Here is a 15,520-nt window from a genome sequence, read left to right as displayed (position 1 = left end):
AAGGGTTTTGATTTTGGTGGGTTGGTTTTGCCAAAATCAAGATTTCAGTTTTTGGGGCGAAAATGCTGTCAGGTCCGGAGACTCCGGGTATAAGCCCGGAAACTCCGGGTTTTGAAAACTCCGGGCGAAACTCCGGGTATAGGCCCAGAAACTCCGGATTTGGGAGTCCGGATACTCCGAGAAGGTGCCCGGATACTCCGGATTTTTGGTCTCGAATCTAAACGGTGGTGAATGTAAAATTAGGTTTATTAGCTTTATATTTTCATGCTCGATAGGATAGAACTATAAAGTGTGTTATTTGACGAATTTTACATGTAATTTTTTTATGGTGCTAGATGAAATGTTTTAATAGTTTATAAATGCATAGTTGGAGTTCGGAGAATTCTAAAAATACAAAACTAGTTGGGCTAACTTCGCGTAGACTCATGTAAGGTTTAATTAACCTCCGCCGGTGTAGTTGTTTATAGTTAGACAATATCGACCTTGTGCTTGTATTGCTCCACTTTTATTGCATTATTCATGCATTCATACATATGCATCGTTGCACCTCATTTAGGTACGCTAGATGTACGACGTGTGGACGTGAAGCATGCGGTGTGGAGTCGAACCACAAGACGGTGTTTGGCGGATACCTCCAGAAGAAGGAATGGCCCTAAGAAGCAACCGAAGACTCGGCCCAAGGTCGGAAGGGCCCAAGGCCTTGATAGCTTTAACACTGACTTAGTGTTACCCTCAGGCAAGCCCCGGTGCATGTCCTATTATTTTAAAGTATGTTTCACTATGTATATGTTCTATCTATTACTTGTGCATTACGTATTAGGAATTGATTGGAACCCTAGCTGCATGATCCCTAGGTTTCCCTAAATTGTTACTAGTAAGTCTAGGACGATAGCGGTGCTAGGCTAAATAAGTCCGGTAGAAGTCGGGTGGCTTCGTGTCACTCGCGAGACACAGGAAACTTTAGAAGCCGAGTAATTGCCGGTTACTCGCGAGATACATTGCTATCTTTATACTTCAGTGTTTGTGACATGGATTGTAATGGATATGGAGATATGAGACCGGGCGGGGATGATGGATAGGTATGGCAGCAGGACAGGGTTTCTGGGTGTCTTAGCCCCGTCCGTGTCGATTAAGGACCGGTCGTTGTGGCAGTGCTGATCGGGGATTGAATTGTACTAACCTCATGCCGGGAGTAGGAGGTAGTCGAAACCGGTAAGCCTAGTACTGCCTCGCTTCGAAAGTACAGAACTTCATCACCACCCCTTAGGGCGAGTCGAGTAGTCGCGGAGAATTGGGATGCATGTATTTATTTTTGGTGGTCTCACGTTGAGCTCGACTGACTATAAGTAGGTGGGGCGGTTCTGTAGTTCGAGGCGGGGAGGGGAAGGGTTGGTACGTGGAGTCCGACGGGGCTTTTGCGTGCCGTGTTGGTTAGGTCCACCTTGCAAGGTTAAATCGGATCGATTCGCCGTGTCTCGCGGTTATGAGGGCCTTGGTCTCTTTGTCACACCGTAGCAAATGAGATAGGATATTAGAAACATAAAAATAAATACTATTCTGAATCTTAATTTGGAAGCCCCAACTTGAGTGTTTAGATAGGCAAACATTAGTAATAGTTTATCTATCTAAAATATGCGGCTAAAACATGGAAAGTAAGGATACACCTCTAGTCGCTTTTTCTGCAAAACAAACCACCAGCCAAAGGCCGTGCATGTCTAGATATGTGGGCTAAGTTATACTCACTGGTCGGGTAAGTCTTGCTGAGTATTAGTATACTCAGGGTTTGTTGTTTACCCTATTTCAGGTATAGAAGCTAACTAGGTCTCACATCGGTGGGCTCGATGTGGCGCCTCGTCTTCCCGTCTCGGTAGTCCTCGGCTTATTTAGTTCGTTTTGTTTACTTTCGAGAAAAAATGCTCTGTAAGCTAGATTCTCGTCCACTGCTATCATTTCATTTGTAAATTTTAAATTTAAGCTGCTTTGTAAAAGTCTTGCTATTATTTTCTATTTTTGTAATATTGTTATTTTGCTGGTACCTTCTGCGCTCGCCTTCGAGCGGGACTTCTGGTGTGTTTCGATCGGCCTGTGGGTTGGAAGCAGCCTGTCAAGTTACACTTAATTAAGCTAATGCGCCAAAGGACGGCGGTTACGCTTAATTAAGCGTTTTAACTCGGCGGGTCTGTCACAATGGCCTTGTGCTTTAGATCCTCATTGATTGAATTCGAGTCATTCGTTTTGTGAAAAATGTGCCACATAATTCGTCCTGATCCCTGAGCCTGTAGATTGATGGATGAGAGAGGATGCGTGGAGAAATGGGTGGACCGGCTGCAAGAGCCATGCAGAGCCGTGGAAAGAATGGGATCGGCTGCAGATTCCATGGAGGGCAGATAGAGCAAGGCCGCTTAGCTGGTTCCAGGGATGCCGGGGCTAGATCCATGAAGAAACATCATCGAAGGCGACCCGGTGGGCATAAGTCTACGTTTGGCTCTTGGCTTGTGTCTTTCATTGAGATAAGGTACTGCTACCGATTCCGAATCCACCAGATTTTCGTGCATTGATTTTCGTCCAAGGATCCGAGGAGTGGGGAAAGGGTTTGTTATTTTACTCTTCAATCTCTTGATACAACTCGATATGCTAATGTACAATATCTCACATAAGCACTTGAACTCAACAGATTGTCAAATCAATTGCTCCGTCCATTTATGGCCATGAATAGTCTAACAGGCGATATCAGTCTCCTCCTCCTGGGTGATCCAGGCACTGCAAAATCCCAATTTCTAAAGTAAGGACAGAATCAATCACTTTTCATCATTTGAGATTGCACCACTAATTTTCCATCTTTTAGGTATGTGGAGAAAACAGGACACCGAGCAGTATATACAACTGGAAAAGGAGCCTCTGCTGTTAGTCTCACTGTAGCAGTTCACAAGGATCCAGTAGCACGGGAATAGACACTTGAGGGAGGTGCACTGGTTCTTGCTGATAGGGGCATATGCCTTATTGATGAATTTGACAAGATGAACGATCAAGATAGGTATGTTATAATATTTGCATTGGAATCTTCTGTACTATTAGCATCTAAATTTCTATCTTATGAATAATAATTCTCTTCGTATTCATGAAGCCATGGAGCAACAGAGTATCAGAATATCAAAGGCAGGAATCATCACATCTCTTCAAGCTCGATGCAGTGTTATTGCTCCAGCAAATCCAATAGGCGGAAGGTAGATTTTATTACCTGCATAGTTGCAAACCATGTAACCAGTGCCTATTATTAAGAAAGTTACTGGATGTATTCATCCTTGATTTCACAGATACGATTCATTTTGTGTACTTGTAACTTTTTACTAGATTTGTGCTTATTGTCAATTTCAAGAACACTCCTTTTGTTCTGTTTTGTACTTAGCGATTATGTTCTTGCAGAATATAAACAATCATTTGATATGTGAGGCATATCCACATTTCGTATTTGTTTTTTCAAATATCACAAGTGATTTCTTTGTTCTCAGTTTATCTCCCTCGCTTGTGGGTAGTGTGAGGACACAAGGAGCATATTCTGCTGTGCCTCCTCCAGTTCAGGAATTCAGATGCCAATGACGCTCCATGGGAAGCTCAGCTTCGGCATGAGAGGTGAGCTCTCACCTGCTGTTGTTCTGAACTATTGACATTTGCATGCAGCTCCAAGTTCTCAGTTAGAGCAGATTTATCAGAACAAATAAGCCTGGCATTTGTAAGCCTTACAGAAGACATCCAAAAAAGCTCATATGACTGTGAAGGCTAAAATATCTCCAGGGAAGTGTAGAAAATTATTGTTAGCTTGATGGTTCATGTCCTTCCGAGACATCCATTTGTATGCCTGTAATTTGGTCCATAACCCTTCTAATGGCATGATGATTGATGTCAAAGAATTTATTTTGTCATGCCTGGTGCAGGTGAAGGCCAGCGTATACATGTTTTTTTCCTTCACTTTATGCCAATCAATCAGTAGGAAGTTGGAGTCTGGAGATTGAGGGGAAGATTGAAAAACAAAGAGTGATATGAATAGTATTTATGCTAATAAAGTGTTTTTGGAACCAAATTATGTAGTATTTATGATTGACAGCCTATTTTTAAGTGTTTGTGATAGGCCAATGAATTTCAGTTGCAAGAAACTATGTGTTGGCCAACATGTCAAAGACAGAATTGATCAAATTGTACTGTACCGAATAATTAATCTAATCCATGGGTGCTCGTCCAATTTAATCTTACACATGTACAGAAAAGTGTATGCATTCTCCCATGCATCCACGAACGTATCAAGAGTGTACTGACCAAGCACACCTCCCAACAATCAACTTGTGCCGCACATCTCCCGAAAGAATGCGTATGTGTTAAGCAATCCGTGAAAAAAAAACCATGTGAATAACCAGCGATCTGTTCTAGGGGAGAAAAACCAGCGAGGGAGGAAAACGGCCAGGAGGAAAACCGGGAGAGAAAAAAACCAGGCGCTCACCTAGCGCCAGGCGCGACCGGTGGGCGGGGCTGGCTCGGGTACGGAATAATTTAAAACAGAGGAGGTATGAGCATATACCCACTTATTTTTTAAAAATGATATAATTCAATCTTTGATAAAAAAAAATTCATCGACTACTGACTTTACCTGCAATCAATTTTCCGCTGGGTTCATAAAAGGCGAGTATATGGTTGGTCTCATTATTATTGCTCATACCTATTTGCTCACGCGATCCTGGGTGCTGCAATACATATATGTCAGTAAATTGTGCATGATCATTGGATTGTGACCCATCTCTTTAACTTATGTCCATCTCTTCTATCTTACATAAACAGTAACGGACTAATGGAGCTTCCTTCTACCTCTCTTGTCCGCACCTCACTCCCTGTCTCCCTTGCTACGTTCTGCTACTGTCATCTTCAGTGGTGGAACCCACGACAACCTAAAGTTTGTTTGGGAGCTCTGAGGTGCTCCGGCTCCGTAGCAGCTCCACCGGCTCCACCTCTTTTCCAGTAGGCCCTGTTTAGTTCTCAAAATTTTTCAAGATTCTCCGTTATATCGAATTTTTGGACACATGCATGGAGCATGAAATGTAGTTTTAAAAAATAACCAATTGCACAGTTTAGCTGTAAATGATGTGATGAATCTTTTGAACCTAATTAGTCCATAATTAGACACTAATTACTAAATAAAAATGAAATTGCTACAGTAGCCAAACAAAAAAATTTCGCTAACTAAACGCGCCCTTACTTGGACCTTTTGCGTCTGGCTTCTTGCTACAGTACCATTCCCGGTACCGTGGAGCTGAAGCCTTTCCGGCGGAGCTCTCCCAGACGGGCTCCTCGTGTGCCAACCTAAATCTATCGAGATAACGGGCCTGCCTGAGCGCAGCTAGCGGCCGCGTGACAGCGGAAGTGCCACAAGAACTTTGTCATCGTGGGGATTGAGGAAGATGCCGACGGGTGCAGACAGAGGAACGTGGTACGGTACCGCCACTACCCTGACGGAGCCTGAGGCTTCGCTGGAGGAGCCCCTGCATCGCTGGAATTCCTCGCTAACGCAGACCAAACTTATGTCAGCTTTTGGAACAGCTTCACCTGAAGCTGTACCAAAGAGCTATTTTGCAAATAGCTTCATACATGAAGCACCTCATGAAGCCGGAAGCAGCTTACACAACGTAGAACGGTAGAAGAAATAAAAAATAATAGTTTCACTAGCTTCACCTCTGCTATCCACTCATGAAAAACAGAAATAAGCTGTTTCTTCAAATATTTTTTTAAAACGGCATCAGCTTCCTCAGAAAAATTGCTTTATTAGAGAAACCGCAACCAGAACCGTTTTCGAAAAGCCGAAGCTATGGGATTTACAGCCAACCGGAGAGAGAGAGAGGTTCCCAAGAGCCGCGGTCAGCAAGTCCAACACTCTGACCTGACTATCGGCGAACAGCAGACGGCAACACCCGACCTGGGCACACGGGCATCTAATTTTTCTTACCGAAACAGTAATATATCATCCGTCCAAGGTTTGCGACCCGGTCTTGGTTCAACTGCTGGAAACTTTGGCAACAAGATAAGTTTCATGCAAGGTCTGCGTATCTAAATACAATTCTAAACAATTACCAGACTAGTTCAACATGCAAGGCCAAGAAAAGGGCGGTTTACAGATGTTCAGACAACTTCTCGAAAATGTTTGAACTGTTGATAAACAAGCGATGCTAGAAATGCCCAATGTGACCATCATCATAAGTTAAAAACGACCAAATAACACTGATATAAGACCATAATCATAGATGTGTGCTGAAACAGCTTGACATTCTCTTCTTTGCTCCAAGGAGGATATTATACACCAGAAATCCTAAGGAACTATGATCTTACACATCTTCTGAAGGCCAGGAGTCCACCTGCATCAAGCAAAGGGAAGAAAAAAGATGTAACTCAAGTGTCCCTTTTGTTGACAATTACAAACTATGAGATAAAAGAATAATAGAACGAAGAGCACATAGTGATCAAACTACAAGAAAAATTTAAACACAATGCAGATCATAATGAACACAGTAATCCAAATTTGTGACATTGGAACCTGGTAGCTGTTTGGATGGAGGCAATACAGGCTTCAAAGAAAAAAAATTGACACCTCTGCCTGGATGGAGGTGCGCATAGGGGAAAAATTTGCTTGCTTACTGAAATGGGGGTAAGCATTGTTCAAGAATTCCAACAACACATCCGAAAGCATATATAAAGATTGTATGCTGCTGTATCATGTATGTCATGTTCCTACTTTACCCAGGCTAAGATACAAGCACTATCTAGCAGTCATACCACTATTGGTAATAAAAGAAAGTAAAAATAAGAGACAACGATGAAGGTGCTCAGTGGATTGCATACTGGATGAGCAGACCGAGGCCCCATTTGGTTATCCCTAGAATGGACTTTGACCGCTAATTACAGTGTTAAATAAATCCAGTTTACAAAACCAACTTCAGAACCCCTGAAGAATCTAATGAGGCCTTTGAGGCTTTGACCGCGCGATTAGAGAATGGTTACTGTAGCATCACTGTAGTCAATCATCAATTAATTACCGTCATTAGATTCGTCGCGAAAAGTTACACTCATCCCTAAAGAGGTTTTGCAAATAGACTTCATTTAGCCCTTCATACATGCAAAATTCTCTCCTAGAAGAGAATAGATTAGAATGAACCAAATAGGGCCAGATTCATAAACCCAGATCAAACCAACCAGAAGCACAAAAACTTCTAGTGGAAACTAAAATGAGATGTATGCATTCTTTGCTTCATAGCTGTAGCACGTCAATTAGGTGGGCACCTAAGTTCCAGCTTTCCAAAAAAAAAAACCTAAGTTCCGGTGTCAACATGAAGATACCTATTTTCCCATTATTAATTTCCGAGATCCTTGCTGAGGTAGACTGGAAAACCTACTCAGCACTGAATCACACTTAAACAACTAACCTTGAAATAAAATAAATCTAGTCTTCCTTGAGGCGCTTCTCAGTCTCTTCCAATGCTTTAATATCCTTGTTGTACTTGACAATGCGATAAATGCACCTGTAGCAAAGAAAAAAAAAGATAAATGGACACTCATGGAAAGTCTATTAATCAGATTCTGAAGATAAGAAGCTTACCAATAAAGGAGGCATGCTGAAACACATAATATGACATTCCTCTGGGCTTTGAACATCTGTGCAAGAAATCATCATTGAGACACAGAAGAAATTACAAAATAATATTACAACTTCCTATAAAACATGGCACTACAATTCGGTGACATGCATAAGATAATTGCCATAAGTTTATAACTTCTAAAGGTAAGGGGGATCCCTCTAATGATAATACAATACGGCCAAAAATCACATTCACAGGGCACAAAATCACAAAACATGGGAGCAAACAAATCAAACATATGGAAATTTATTTGAGTGGATCTTAACACGAGACAAGTTTCATGATACATTCTGCGCATAAGAAAATAAATGGTATAACTAGTAATAATGTTCAAAGATACGAAAAATTAGTAAGTTACCAATGGCAGGCAGGCTAACTGGGCAAGGGGGGCAAACTGGCACCATGTAGACCATTTTTTTTTAAGGTGGACTACTTTATGGAAGCTTTAACAATAGTAATATTTTCTGCTCTTTTTGCAGATGCAACATTATAGAATAGCTTGTGTGTGATGTATTAATAATTGATTTGTAAATGCTGACTTAATGTTTAATATGTCAATCTACAAAATAAAGAGACACCCGCTATTATTTTGCGCCTAACATAACTCCCGTGTGATACTTTTGCCTCAATTGCACCTAGTTCCTCAAATTGACACATGATCAAAATGCACCAGTCACGCTCCACATTGGTTCCCCTTTACTAGTAGAAAAGGATCCATATAACATTACTTCTAAAGGGGAAAATAGTGTATTATGCACTACCAACTTCATTGGGCCTTACTCTTCTGGAACTGGAATACATGAGAGAATTTCAGACTCTGAGAAATTTAGCCCAAAAGGTGCCTCAACGCTGGTAATTATCATGCAACCTGTATATAAACTTCTTAGTTCTTAACACAGATATTCCAACCTCACAGGACAGAACGATGGAGTACTGCAAATGTTGGAAAGATGGGTGTCCTTCTAAGATATGGTGACCTTAGTTATGTTGGCTGCAGCAGCACATATCTTTGATGATATCTAGTAACATAGTTGCAGCATAAGAGAAAACCTGAAGTTCCTTTACAGAAAGTAAGCTGATAGGCGAAGCTTCTAATCTGCATACTGTGCTTACACATGAAGGATAATAGGTTCTCTGTCTAACACAAAAATGCATCCATTTCCTCTGTTATCCCAAACCCAAATTTTGCTCCTGCATCTTGCACCTAGTTTCTGGTTCTCTAACTTGTGTTTAAAAATAAAATTCCATTTCTTGCAGAGCCATTTAAAATTTGGGGAGTAATATTACTAAACTAGCATATCAAATTGAAGATAAGAGTATCATTAAACCTTTCCAAAACTCATAGTAAGATTTAAACGGACCAGCTCATGCATTCTCGGTAGCCATACTTCACTAAACCAGGTCCCTATGTATCACCGATACATCAATAATCCAGCCATAACCATATCCAATACTTCAATACTCTGATACTTTCTCTATACTATCACGGTGTTGTTTTTCAAAGTCATGTATCACCGTATCCGTAACCCATGTCGGCGATACATACTAGATGTCAAGAAGACAGAATCAAGATAGCCCAACTAAAATATAACCCTTTCTAAGGGGAAAACAGCTAATTAACTTATTCTAGACTTAAAAAGCTAGGCAGGAAAACCATAACCCTAAGAACAGTTAACAAATCTACGCGCACAAAGAAAATCGACCACTCACCGATTTCTCAAAACGGATGCGCTCCTCGGCTGTGCAAATCTCCGAGGTGCACATCAGCCTGTGCTCCTTCTTCCAGTAGATATCTGCACTCACATCAGAAAAAAAGGGGAACCAATCAGAGTCTGAAAGGGGTCAGCGGCACAAGCAGGAGGTCCGGGAGGACGGGGCGACGCACGCACCGAGGAGCTGGAAGGCAGCGAAGGGTATCACGCTGGCGAGCGGCTGCAGGAGCAAGGACGTGAGCGCGACGATCTGACCCCGCACGGCGCGGGGCGCCGGAAGCGTGACCAGCGCGGCCACCGCCGCCTCCACCGCCACCACGCACGCCAGGATCATCCACTGCAGCGCCATCGGAACCCCCTCGGCTCGACCACTCTAGAAACTTCTCGCGCGAAAGGCGGGGAGGGAGGAAGAGGGGAAGCAAGTCCGCGGTCGCCTCGGTCTCTCACCGATCTGCGAGTTCGTACGCGTGGGGAGCGAAATGAATGTGGGAGTTGGCTCGGTTTCTAGGTGAGCAGACAGCAGACAACGGACAGGTGGATTGAAGCCGCGTCGCATCTGTTTCGTCTCGGCGATTTCCTTCATCGCCAAGCGATTCGGTGCGGTCGTTTCTCGCGGCGACTTGGGCCGGGCCTCCGTTTTCTTGTTTGGGCTGGGTCTTGTAACCAAACGGCCCAGTACGATCCAAGCCTTCTTTCTTCCTCTTTATTTTCCTTCCCTTCCTTCGCCGCCTCGGCTTCGTCTCGGCCGCCTGCTTTTTCCGCGAGCTGGGGTTTCAGCGGCGCGAAGGGGGAAGAGGGGGAGAGAGACGAGGACGGGAAGGGGAAGATGAGCCGGAGCCTGGGAATCCCCGTGAAGCTGCTCCACGAGGCGGCGGGCCACGTGGTGACGGTGGAGCTCAAGACCGGCGAGGTGTACCGGGGGTCCATGGTCGAGTGCGAGGACAACTGGAACTGCCAACTCGAGAACATCACCTTCACCGCCAAGGTACGCTCTCTCCGTCCGCGCTACCTCCGGATCTGAGCCAGATCCCCATCGATTTCGCTCCCCTGAGTAATTCCCTTCTTTTTTGTTGATTAATCTGCAGGATGGGAAGGTGTCGCAGCTGGAGCACGTCTTCATTAGAGGAAGCAGAGTGAGGTAATTGGAAGAGTCGATTTGTTTCTCAACGCAATGTTAGTTGTAGCGCCCTGATTTTCTTTCTGTGTCTGCGTTTCGCCGTTGTCGTGCTGCAGATTTATGATTATACCGGATATGCTCAAGAACGCTCCTATGTTCAAGCGTTTGGAAGCGAGGATTAGGGTTAGTGGCTGATGATTTCCTGTACCGTTTAGTGTTTCGCTGTGTGACAAGCTAATGGTGAGATGATGCACGATTGTTGTGTCTTTTGTCTAATGTAGGGCAAAGGATCAGCTGTTGGAGTTGGCCGTGGTCGTGCGGTCGCGATGCGTGCTCGGGTAATTTCTTCTTTCCATATTCTAACTCTATGCACTATGATTGCTTCGCTTTTTCTCATTCTTAGCATTGACTACATACTAAGCATGATATGACACTCCTGTTTTTATAATTTGTAAAAGAAAAATGCAATGTGTATATGTGCTTGAAAGAATAAAGATACCTGTGCATTGCCTCTTTCAAAGGCAACATAAAGTTTCGTTTGGGTACTGTAAGAACTATCTCACTTATCAGTAACAATTGTGAACTTGGAAAGGTCTGGCACACTATCTTACATGTCAAATATGAATAATACTGCAAATCCAGCCTTCTCATGGATAGGTAGAACTCCAATAAAATATCTTCATAATTATGTAATGGGAAGATATAATACTAATCTGATGGATCTCATGAAAAATCTTTGTTTCTTTCTTGTGCGTGCGTGTGTATTGGGGTGGGGGTGGATCATTTTTCTCACTAATGGCAGCCATGTTCTTCAGGAGACCATTGTAATTTTCACTGTTTTATTACTCTCCCGCTCTTTACTTACCCCAGTCATCGTTTCACTTTAGGCATTGCCTTTGGTTGGGACCTATATGGCTGACTCAAAGCCTCAAAGGCATTCTAAAATTCATAAAATGTGCAAAATACTAATGCAGTTAGTTGCTATTCACTGCCACTAGACCATCTTATATAATTTGATTTTACCTTTGTTTGCCCTAACTAATTGGAGCTTAAAATAACTATAATAAGTAGAAAAAGATGTGAATGGAAGAATGGCTACAAAAGAGAAGATCTTGGTGCAGTTGCGTCATGGAGAAACAGTTCTTTCCCCTTTATGTGAAAATGAAAAATTATCTAAATTTTTTAGGTTGAACAGTGTTTTATTTCTTGTCTCAGTATAACTGTTAACATATTATGGTTGTGGCAAAATTTGTTGTTGTTTCTGTTGTATTTGTTGACCGCCACCTGATTATACATTCCTCTTGTTGATCAACAAATCTTTTCTCTAAATTCAGATATTGCCCTTAGGATTCAATGGTACCCTAATACTAATATTGCTTCTTTTACCTAGAAAATTAATGGCATCTCATGTCTTATTTAGTCATGTTTTACAAAAACATCTCATCTTTCTTCGCCATGGAATTGATTTTTCTTCTTTTATGTAAGACAATTTTGAACTGTTCTGTTATGTGATACAATTTTAGTAAACAAGCTGTGCAGCTATGAGCCTATGAATGTTTTGTTGATGTACCTTAATTTGATAGTTCTGTTATGTTCACTCTGAAATGCATGAGTTGTGATCTGTGTTTGTATCATTGTGGGTTTGCTTTTGATATTAAGATGGTGATCTGTGTGGTAGAAAATCAATCATTACCGAACCAATGATGTTAATACTAGTTCATGGGATTTGCTGCTCTTGACTATAGAGGCTTGGGTGCACGAAATTTGTGGGACAAAATTTTCTTTTTGCACCTGGAGGAATTTGAATGAACTGACTACTGTCAGAGCAATAGGGGAAAAACTTGTTTATCTAATTAAAAACTATGTATTAAATGTTAAGATCAATGTTATACAGTCATCTAGTCGAACCTAGTCGCCATGGCACCGATAAGGCGACTAGTCGCGACTAGTCATCGATCAGGTCGATTAGTCGACCCTAGTCGGTCCTAGTCGTCGCTATAGTCGTCCTATATATCCCACGACATATATGTACATGTATATGTACTTATATACTATATAGCAAGCAGGAACACCACAATGATAGTCAGTTTGGTGACACTTGTGAGATTTGATGTTTGAACTGTCCAGAACTCCATATTCTTGTCCCACACAGTACAGGCTAATGGCTAATGGCTAATGGCTAATGGCTAATGGCTAATGGCTAATGGTGCAAGTTATATAGTTAACCTAACCCTAATGGCTAATGGGCCTAATTGAGCCCAGTACAGGCGGCGGGCTGGAGTGCTGGTCTGCTGGACATCTTTTGGTTTTGGCCTGATCGTCCAAGTAGCTAGTCGGACGACTAATCGCGATTAGGCGACGATTAGTCGGACGATCAGACATCTGATCGACAAAAGCTAGTCGTTTCACTTATCGAAGCCAGCGGAGCGATAAGGTCGACTAATCGCGATTAGTCGGACGACTGTATAACATGGGTTAAGATTCTCTTGTTAGAACTTTATATGGGGTTATAAATGGTTTGCAAGTGAGGGTGGGAACAGTATAAACTGGAATGGGTGCACAGTTATTTAAGTTTCTGGTTAAAACTATCTTTTTGCAGTCAAATAGAATGGGAAGTTTCGGTCATATCATAGTCCTTCACTTTAGCTGGTACTGCGAGACAAAATGACAATGTAGAGGGTTTTTCTTTCTGCTCTTCTTTTGAACAAAACAAATGTAATGCGGACTGGGCAAATGGAACATGCTCAAAATACAAAATTAGCAGAGGCTTTGTATCATTATTTCAATCAGTATTGACTATTTGAGTATTGACCCTTTTCGTGGCTAGCTTTCAGCCATATTTTTTTCATGCACACATCTTTAGCTGGAGCTTTAGAATGCAGATTCATTTGAGCTCTCAGGGTTTTCTTTTTGAACATATAAGGATTCATTTGAGCTTCGTATAGCTGGCAAGTTCAGCTCCTTGTTGAATTGCAGATGCGGGATTGAAGCAATAAGCATGCATGATGTGTTCATTTTGTGAGCTCCATAGTTTATCTTGTAAAAATGAGAGAACTGAGCACTTGGGGGTGATAGTGGAACCCAAAATATCTTGGTAAAGTGGACTATGCAACATCTGGAAGTACCTGTAGATTTGTGTGACTTGATAGGATCGAAGACATAGGCTCATTCTGATCTAAATTATATTTGGACTTGTACAATCATCAGTCAATCACTTGATATCGTTCCTAAACTCCTTTACCTGCCGATTTGTAGGCTGCTGCTGGGCGTGGTGGTGGTCCCGTGGGGCGAGGTGGCGCACCTCCGGTGAGGAGGTAGATTTCTTCATGAGGAGGTTGCTGTCTTCAGTATCAGAACCAACGTTGTCTCAGTAATTAAAACTGGTGCCTCCTGTATGATCTATCTGCTCAAGGGACAGATGCGGCTTGTTGTTAGTGCCGATGTGATGTGTTAACGGTGGGCAGAGATAGAAGCTTGAATACAATCTGTTCGTCGGTCTGTACGTTTATATCCCGTAAGAAATTAGCTTTCGTTGAAGTCCGGCAGTATTCGTGGCAGCTGTTTTGATTTGTCAGAATGACATGTTTTATCTGGGTATTTTGTTTGATTCATATTCTTCATTGGCCCCTTGGGCATCATCGTTGGCATTATTAGGGCGAGTGAGATGCCTTGTCCATGTGTAATTTCCCTTTGTGATTTCCCCGCGGTGTCTTGTGTCACATCCACAGTTTCATTATTGTGCTGCGCTCTGGCAACAACCTCACGGTGGAAAAATGTATCCGCCACAAAGTTTTAACTCCTCACCTCCATTATATTCCTTGGAGCTATCTACCAAACGCTTATAAGGGAAAATAGTTGAGCATTTGCTATTTGTAATTAGGGTCAGTTGGATCCATGCCACTACAATTTCACGATTTTTGATTTCATGTTGAAATCGATGCCATTGAGTTGCATGATTTTCAACGTGAAACCCAATTTCACGGAGTTGTGGTGGCATGAATCGAATTTTCCCTTGTAATTATTATCCAAGATTTGAATAGGTTGGCTTTTACTACTACAACACAGGTATACTACAATTGAATATAAAAGTTCAAGATATCCAGCGACTACTATGATCTATCAAAATGAAGAAAGTTACTTTCTCACTTGAGTATTTCATTCCTTTCTGGTACTCCGTTTTCAATCCACAATCTTTGATGAGTTATGCAATGGGACATGGGAGGAAGTTGGACAACAATGGTGGCAGACATTGCTGGTCATGGTAGGCAAATCACAGTTGCGATCATCAGTGGTGGATTCACTGGAGGCAGAAGAAGACGTTGAGCAGTGGCGAAGCTATATGCAAGAGCACCCTGATGCATGTCCCCCCCCCCCCCCCCAAAAAAAGAGCACCCTGATGCACCTCTCTATCATATCTCTAGCAACCCAATAATTTTTAAATAATTACTTCACTAAATAGCTTTAGATTTTTCTTTTGGACCCTTGGTGCATGCACGGTATGCACCTGAACCTGGCGTCGCCCCTGACGATAAGGGCAGCAAGAGATAGAGAATCATGGGGTGGCTAAAAGCTTGTTGCCAGGAGAATATTTTGCCCTTTTTTTTGGTATAAGAAGCTAGTGGAAGAAACATTGTGACCATTGCATTAATGCGAATGTCCTTTACTTCTTGCCTGATGAAACGCCTAAAAACTATAGACAAGCTTACTAAAATTTATTCATTTCTCTCCCATGATTATGTTTTTTCTTCATTTTGTGCATATAGCTATAATTATATAATTTAAATATGGAATGTCTTCAGTTGAGTGATTTTGAGGTGTTATACGGGGAGTTGCATGCTGGATATATGCGGACCGTGCGTGTGAATTGTTCCGCTCACTTTTTGTTAATACTATACTTACAAATATTTTATATAAAAGTTTTAAGGCGGAGGGCACTAGTGTCTATTTCGAGAATCGAATGCGTGTGGGCAGAATGCATATATAGAGGTACTAGCCAACAGGCTGTCATTCGTATCTCACCG

The 15,520-nt window shown here is 42.2% G+C and overlaps 2 protein-coding genes and 1 long non-coding RNA gene across 7 annotated transcripts; 2 read left to right on the top strand and 1 right to left on the bottom strand.

Annotated features, from left to right (window-relative positions):
* Positions 1-2,283: 2,283 nt before the first annotated feature.
* On the top strand, positions 2,284-4,247 carry LOC120690481. Of its 5 annotated transcripts, none has more exons than XR_005681760.1 (5): positions 2,284-2,515; positions 2,725-2,782; positions 2,846-3,034; positions 3,125-3,224; positions 3,510-4,247. It is a non-coding gene; the product is annotated as an uncharacterized LOC120690481 (long non-coding RNA). The 5 variants fall into 5 exon arrangements; XR_005681757.1 differs by having other exon boundaries at positions 2,675-2,782; XR_005681759.1 differs by having other exon boundaries at positions 2,675-3,034; positions 3,510-3,630; positions 3,933-4,247.
* A 1,782-nt stretch (positions 4,248-6,029) lies between these two features.
* Positions 6,030-9,929, bottom strand: LOC120690480. Its single transcript, XM_039973133.1, has 5 exons — positions 9,560-9,929; positions 9,381-9,463; positions 7,631-7,686; positions 7,458-7,553; positions 6,030-6,392 (listed from the first exon to the last, which is right to left on the bottom strand). The coding sequence occupies exons 1-4, from the start codon at positions 9,729-9,731 to the stop codon at positions 7,475-7,477; spliced, it is 390 nt and encodes a 129-aa protein (XP_039829067.1). The 5' UTR covers positions 9,732-9,929; the 3' UTR covers positions 6,030-6,392; positions 7,458-7,474.
* A 167-nt stretch (positions 9,930-10,096) lies between these two features.
* Positions 10,097-14,146, top strand: LOC120690479 (small nuclear ribonucleoprotein SmD3b-like). The gene is made up of 5 exons (XM_039973132.1): positions 10,097-10,367; positions 10,468-10,520; positions 10,616-10,682; positions 10,781-10,837; positions 13,755-14,146. Exons 1-5 carry the CDS (start codon positions 10,209-10,211, stop codon positions 13,815-13,817), a joined length of 399 nt encoding a protein of 132 aa, XP_039829066.1. The 5' UTR covers positions 10,097-10,208; the 3' UTR covers positions 13,818-14,146.
* The last annotated feature ends 1,374 nt before the right edge of the window (positions 14,147-15,520 follow it).

Source organism: Panicum virgatum, chromosome 9N, assembly GCF_016808335.1.
Source record: "Panicum virgatum strain AP13 chromosome 9N, P.virgatum_v5, whole genome shotgun sequence".
Taxonomy (NCBI): Eukaryota; Viridiplantae; Streptophyta; class Magnoliopsida; order Poales; family Poaceae; genus Panicum; species Panicum virgatum.
The sequence above is the reverse complement of the archived record's forward strand: the minus strand, read 5'-3'. Positions and strand labels throughout refer to the sequence as shown.